The sequence below is a fragment of the Hyperolius riggenbachi genome, chromosome 5 (assembly GCF_040937935.1).
Source record: "Hyperolius riggenbachi isolate aHypRig1 chromosome 5, aHypRig1.pri, whole genome shotgun sequence".
Taxonomy (NCBI): Eukaryota; Metazoa; Chordata; class Amphibia; order Anura; family Hyperoliidae; genus Hyperolius; species Hyperolius riggenbachi.
Window position 1 is genome coordinate 414124441 of NC_090650.1, and position 7357 is coordinate 414131797.

Consider the following 7357-nt stretch of genomic DNA (forward strand, 5'->3'; position numbering starts at 1 on the left):
AAAATGAAAGTGGAAATTTTGCTGGGAAAACACATGTTTAAGCCCAGCAGGGGTTGGACATGTAGCAGTATTCAGCTGTTTAGCAACTCAATGCTCCCGTGTGCAACAGATTCTTTTTCCTTACTTAGTGAATTGGTGAAACTTTAAAATTTTTTAAGGGAAAACACATTTATAAACAAACAAAAAAATCGGATAGTATGAGGTCTTGCCTAGAGGTGGATACCTCTATTCCGTTGTCACAGCATGGATTCGTCGATGATTGCTCTTCATACAAAGTTATAGCTTGCAGTTTAATACTTTTCCTATGACCTGCACCTGATGTTCCTGAACATTGTGTGCCTCTGAAGAAGTGTCTTTTGGCCACGAAACACGTGTCAGGCATTCTGTTTTGTGAATTGGATCTCTGAAGTGTATCCAAGTCTCGTATCTGCAACTTGGAAGACTTGTGACTTGAGGAATAAAGAGTGACATTGTTCCTTCAAAAACTTAGACTTTCATATACATTGTGTACCTATATGGGGTGGCACTGCACCACTTGCATTTTATTTAGGCTATTTTGTAAGCTTATGGTGCAAAGCACCAGAGCTGCAGCCACTAGGACGCACTCTATAGGCAGTAGCAGTGTTAGGGAGACTTGCCCAAGGTCTCCTACTGAATAGGTGCTGGCTTACTGAACAGGCAGCGCCGAGATTCAAACCCTGGTCTCCTGTGTCAGAGGCAGAGCCCTTAAAGTGGATCCGAGATGAAAAACTAACTATAACAAGTAACTTGTCTATATATCTTATGTACAGTTTAGATGGATTAAACAGCAAATCTGTCTGCATACAGCTTTAATAGAATATGATTATTTCTTCCTGTGATACAATGACAGCAGCCATGTCGTTTGAAAACATTACACACAGCCAAGCTTATCTGCACCATCAGCACTCAGACTGTGAAAAAAACCTAATCCCCCCTCCTCCCTCCTCCCCTCTGCCTCTGAAATCAATGGCTAGTAACACCTCACCCTCCTCCTGCCCAGACTGAGCTCCCATGGCATGAGCCCTTGCTACTGCCAAGTCTCTCTGAAAACTGTGGGCAGGGCTTATTTAGTTTATAGGGAATTAGAGTATTAAAACAAAAACAAAAAAGTATTTGGCTTGAGGAATGCCCTATAAACTATATGAAAGGAACACAATTATGCAATGAGTAAAAGTTCATCTCGGATCCACTTTAACCATTACACTATCCAGCCACTATCCAACCAGAACTCCTAGGAGTGTGTAAGGGGCTGAAAGAGACCAAAAAGCCTTTTTGCAAAGTATTTTAGTAAGGAGGCTTTTTGAACTATATTAGCCCCTTAACACACACACCTAGGAGTTCTGGTTCACCATGAGCATGCTGGGCAATCTGTAACTCTGGTTCTAAGAAATGTGATACACGCCACTGATTGACCCTCTGCTCAAGGAGGTCTGTTGTAGGAATCAGATCTCTGGTGGGAGCTGGGATGTTGAATCTGGGTGGGATGATTGTATGACCTCTGCTCAGACCTGCTTGGAATAACACCTGGAGGGGGTCACTTCCTAGGTCAGAGCAGATGTTTGCTCCATCCGCTCACTGATCCTGTAAGCAAATAAGATAATATCCCTGCTGGTAACCCAACACTGAATGAAGCGGAGTGTTTATTTTACCTGTCGGGGACCCCTTTGTGTGTTACTATGTAAAATGGGCATTGGGGGTACATAAATGTCAGGAGGGCCAGGTAGGGGGAGTCGGCCCACTGTGTGCTCATGTGACTCAGGAGAAAGTTCAAACAAAAGTGTCAGCATCAAATAAGTGCAACAAGTTGGAAACATGACCCTAAAGCTATAGTTCAGGATTGTGTGTTTAGAGGTCCTTTTCCACTCGCTGTGTTTCAAAACAATTTTTTGAATTGCATGCGCTTGGCCGAATCCAATAGCATCATGATGGAAATTGTGAGGTCACTTTTCCACTGATGTGATTTTAGTCTTCTCTAAATGTGAACGTAGCACATGGTGAACATTTCCTGCGCTTGCGTTACAGTTAAGGTGAGCCTAGCAGCATTTTTAGCCCCCAGGGCATCTCAATAGCACATTAAAAATGCATGCTAACAATGTGGCTCACTACTAAGACAAAAAATGCTACCGCTTTTTTTTTACATTTAGAAGTTTGATAGAGGCTTTTTTTTTTTTGCTGTACTTCTGCAGCCTGCAGTCCACAAAAAGAGCAGGCAGATAAGAACTACTGTAAATAGCAGTAGCAATGAGCAAACAATAGCTTTCATTAGCAGGGGGTAAGAAAAACAATAGTTTGCTTTTCTAAAACAGAAAGAATTTGCGATAATTCAGGTTGGAGTGAGCTCGAGATGTCTCCCAGGCACCACTGCTGAATATATGCAAATTAACCATTGTACCCTTAGAAGCTAAACACACCTCCAGAACCGCTGGAATGCAATGATGTGTCAGCTTGTTAATATGTACAGAGCCATAATAATCCAACATGCATACAGACTGTTTCGGATTGTTTGATCCTCATCAGTGCATGGCATGGATTAATTTGGCTCTATGGAGTAGGGCTTGTAAATCCGAGAGGCACAGACTAACCAGCAAGCTCATGGTGACCCAGAACTCATTGGGGTGTGTAAGGGACTGCAATGGTCCTAAAATTAGCAGGGGGTGAAGGGGAGATATGACACTGTGCTTCAAACACACACTTGATTACCTTCACACCTTCCCATGCATAAATAAGGGCAGACAGATGGACAGAGTGAGTGTAATAAGCTGAGGCTGGCAGCACACTCGTCTGTCGGTTTTCTGTATGTGTTTTCTGCACACCATGTGTGTCTGTATGTGTGAAAACATGCATGTTATATCACAAAAGCTAATGTAATTGATAGAGAAAATGTGTGCATTGCTTCACTGCTGTCTGTTGTTATCTGCATGGGGAAACACATTCAGGTGTGCACTAGCCAACTGAATAACATTGGTAAACACCTGTGCAGAAAGCGAAGGGGGAGGAGGGGGAGGGGGAGAGGGGGCCCCATCCAAAGTTTCGCAGGGGGCCTAGTGATTTCTAGTTAAAGCGGAATATAACCCTGCATTTCAACTTTGCTCTAAAACATTATTTACAGTATATTATATGCAACCAGCATTTTTTTTTTTTTACTAGACCAGCATTGGAAGGGTTACACAGGGCTTTAAAGTTCCTGGAGATTTCTGCAGACGCATCCGAAGCTGAAATAGATACATTTTGTTTACATAAATGTATCTAAGTGTTGAATGTGACTCACTCTCTCTGACTGAGAAGGAGCTTGGAGGACAGCCAAAGAGTGTGTAACATTTATCAATAGATACATCTAACTAAATAGAATGTATCTATCTGAACTTCTGCATATCTCTCCACGGAACTTTAAACCTCTGTGTTTAACCCTTCCAATGCTTGTCTAGTAAAAAAAAAAATGCTTTTTGCATATACTATGCTGTAAATAATATTTTAAAGCAAAGTTGAAAAGCAGGGTTATATTCCGCTTTAAGCCCCTGTTCAAGCCCTTGAAATGTGCATTGTAACAATATAATCAGTGTAGTGGCTGTAATGTTGCTTATCAGTGTTTACTGAGTCACCGGTATGTGCTATTCAATTGGAAAAGATTAAAAATTCCACTGCAGCATCTCCTCTATTTTTGTATTTTCCATAACTGTCTTGTGAGTAAAGTTATTATTATTATTAGTAGTAGTATTTTTTACTTGTATAGCGCCAACATCTTCCGTAGTGCTGTACATACTATAAAACAAATATTGGGGAACATAAATACATGAGACACTGTACAATCATGACATCCAGAACTACAAGTACATACAGAGCTGATGAGTAGTTTGAGATACCACTAAAATTGGTACATACAATTGAAGAGAAATCGAGTACACAGAGGCGCTCTGCTTGCTATAACAGAATTGCTGTTGTTTATCCCCTGTTTATTGCCTGAAGAAGTGGGCTGTGCCCGCGAAACACGTTGCATCCTTGGGGTATCTTCAATAAATATGTATTTATTTATTTAATCACAGTCCTTGGTGTCTGCTTTAACGGAGGCAAGTCCACCACTTCCTCACAGCAATTTTAAAAAATTGTATGTACTTTTATTCTACTGGCGCCTCTGTTCACCTACCAGTATAAAATTGGTACATGTTCATATGATAAATCATATGATAATTCAAAATAAGAAACAATAGGAGGAGGTCTCTGCCCTTGCGAGCTTACAATCTAGAGCAGTGGTCCTCAAACTAAGTCCCGCGGGCCGAATGTGGCCCCCTGAGGCTTTTTTACCGGCCCCCCATACACAAAAAGTATTACTTATAGATGCGGTCAGCTACATCTTTTAAATATTGGTGGTCTGCATGTAGAATAGCATTGCTGGCACCGCCCATCCACATGGAAGCCAAAAAGCAGTAATTCGCTGGTTTCCAATCAAATTCCACATCAGGTGACACTGCTGTCCAGGGCAGGTTGTCACCTGGGTATGCTTCACTGTCTGGCCCGCAAATACTTCTACATCATTTTATGTATACTCCGGCCTCCCAGCAGTCTGAAGTATGTTGACCCGGCCCTCGACCCAAAACGTTTGGGGACCCCTGATCTAGAGGGTAGTGGGATGGAAACAATAGGAAGGGAGACAGCAAATTATAGTCTTGTCTGACAAGGTGCATTTTGAGTACGTTTGAGGCCGGTTTTACACCTGGCCCTTGTGTTTGTGGTGCGATGCGTTTTCAGACTTAAAGCATGCCGGACTAGCTGTGGGAGAGAGTTCCAAAAGGGGATGAGGTTTAGTGAAGGGAAAGTTGGGAGAGGGGATGGGATGAGTGAAGGGAAAGTTGGGAGAGGGGATGAGATGAGTGAAGGGAAAGTTAGGAGAGGGGATGGGATGAGTGAAGGGAAAGTTAGGAGAGGGAATGGGATAAGTGAAGGGAAAGTTGGGAGAGGGGATGGGATGAGTGAAGGGAAAGTTGGGAGAGGTGATGGGATGAGTGAAGGAAAAGTTGGGAGAGGGGATGGGATGAGTGAAGGGAAAGTTGGGAGAGGGGATGGGTTGAGTGAAGGAAAAGTTGGGAGAGGGGATGGGATGAGTGAAGGGAAAGTTGGGGGAGGGGATGGGTTGAGTGAAGGAAAAGTTGGGAGAGGGGATGGGATGAGTGAAGGAAAAGTTGGGAGAGGGGATGGGATGAGTGAAGGGAAAGTTGGGGGAGGGGATGGGTTGAGTGAAGGAAAAGTTGGGAGAGGGGATGGGATGAGTGAAGGGAAAGTTGGGAGAGGGGATGGGATGAGTGAAGGAAAAGTTGGGAGAGGGGATGGGATGAGTGAAGGAAAAGTTGGGAGAGGGAATGGGATGAGTGAAGGAAAAGTTGGGAGAGGGGATGGGATGAGTGAAGGGAAAGTTGGGAGAGGGGATGGGATGAGTGAAGGAAAAGTTGGGAGAGGGGATGGGATGAGTGAAGGAAAAGTTGGGAGAGGGGATGGGATGAGTGAAGGGAAAGTTGGGAGAGGGGATGGGATGAGTGAAGGAAAAGTTGGGAGAGGGGATGGGATGAGTGAAGGGAAAGTTGGGAGAGGGGATGGGTTGAGTGAAGGAAAAGTTGGGAGAGGGGATGGGATGAGTGAAGGGAAAGTTGGGAGAGGGGATGGGATGAGTGAAGGGAAAGTTGGGAGAGGGGATGGGTTGAGTGAAGGGAAAGTTGGGAGAGGGGATGGGATGAGTGAAGGGAAAGTTGGGAGAGGGGATGGGATGAGTGAAGGGAAAGTTGGGAGAGGGGATGGGTTGAGTGAAGGAAAAGTTGGGAGAGGGGATGGGATGAGTGAAGGGAAAGTTGGGAGAGGGGATGGGATGAGTGAAGGGAAAGTTGGGAGAGGGGATGGGATGAGTGAAGGGAAAGTTGGGAGAGGGGATGGGATGAGTGAAAGGAAAGTTGGGAGTGGGGATGGGATGAGTGAAGGGAAAGTTGGGAGAGGGGATGGGATGAGTGAAAGGAAAGTTGGGAGTGGGGATGGGATGAGTGAAGGGAAAGTTGGGAGAGGGGATGGGTTGAGTGAAGAGCGAAAAGGGCAGCAATCGAGGGGTGAGGGGGGATTCTGGAGCACTGGAGAGGATTGAGACCACCTGATAGCAATATGGGCCACAAAAACAGTTTCTACATCATATTTTTGACCACCATTTATGCTACATATACGTTTTGCGAGTGGGAAAGGTGGAAACATTTTGGGAAACTCTGTGTTCTTTAAAGAGTAAATAGCAGCCAAACGAATGGAGGGATCCTGTTTATTATTATTGTAGCCATTGTTATTAGTTCTGTGTGTGTCACCGTTACATCAGCGGAAGTCAAGTCCCATTAATCCAGGTACATTAAGGGCTCTCGCTAGCATTGAGCGTTGGTTTTTCGTTAGAAGTGGTGTCCGTTTTCCTCTGCTGCAACAGCTGCGGAGTAAATTCTCCCAGATCTGTTTAGTTACGTCGAAGATTAATAGAATCCAACTGGAACAAAGACATCAGCGGGGATGAGGAACTGAAGAAGGGGCCCTTTTCTGTATCTCGGCGTCCACACAGTCATTATTATCACTTCGACCATCATTAGAGTTATATGTTTCCACCTGGCTGCGTTCCAGACGCTTTCATCCATTGCTAAGGGATGGAGGTGACGACTGAAGGGGCCACACAGACACAAACAGTAAAGGGGGTACCAGGAGTCTTCCCATGCCGAGAAAGGAGAAACAGTGGGGTATATAATGAGTACGTATCACAGAGTATCTGGAGATTTATTTTTTTTAAAGGCTTCACGGAGTTACCTTGTAACATTCTCCCCATTTCTAGAGCATAGTCAATATAATTCTTGCTCAAACAATTTACTTAATGGAAAAAAACATTTGGTAGACACCTGGATTTTTGTTACTAGCACTCATCACAGCCCCCATCTCCCGTTATATAAAGAAGCCCTCCAATACCCCCCTCCTCCCGAAAAAAAAAAGACTTGCCAAATTATAGTTAAAATTCAGCAATTATTGCATTATACATTGCATTATAATCTGGACTTCTGACCAGGGGCATACCTTCAATTTATGGGACCTCCCCCAGTAAAGCTCTGATGGTGGCCTCACATCTTCTACTTCCGCCCCCCCCCCCCCACCACCACCACCACCACCACCACCACCACCAACAACAACTTGACCACCAACTTGACCACCACTTTTTCCCTGAAGGACAGGGCCCCATGAGCCAAGGGTTATATACCAAGCATAGCCACCACTACTCCCCCACCCATACATAACAAGTGTGGCCACATCAACACCTGCCCTGGAAGAGGGCCCCTGTATTGGA

The 7357-nt window shown here is 44.5% G+C and overlaps 1 protein-coding gene across 1 annotated transcript; it reads left to right on the forward strand.

Moving 5' to 3' along the window:
- The first annotated feature begins 4849 nt into the window (after positions 1-4849).
- LOC137519455 (protein qua-1-like) lies at positions 4850-6139 on the forward strand. The gene has a single exon (XM_068238410.1). It carries the CDS (start codon positions 4850-4852, stop codon positions 6137-6139), a length of 1290 nt encoding a protein of 429 aa, XP_068094511.1.
- Positions 6140-7357: the final 1218 nt, after the last annotated feature.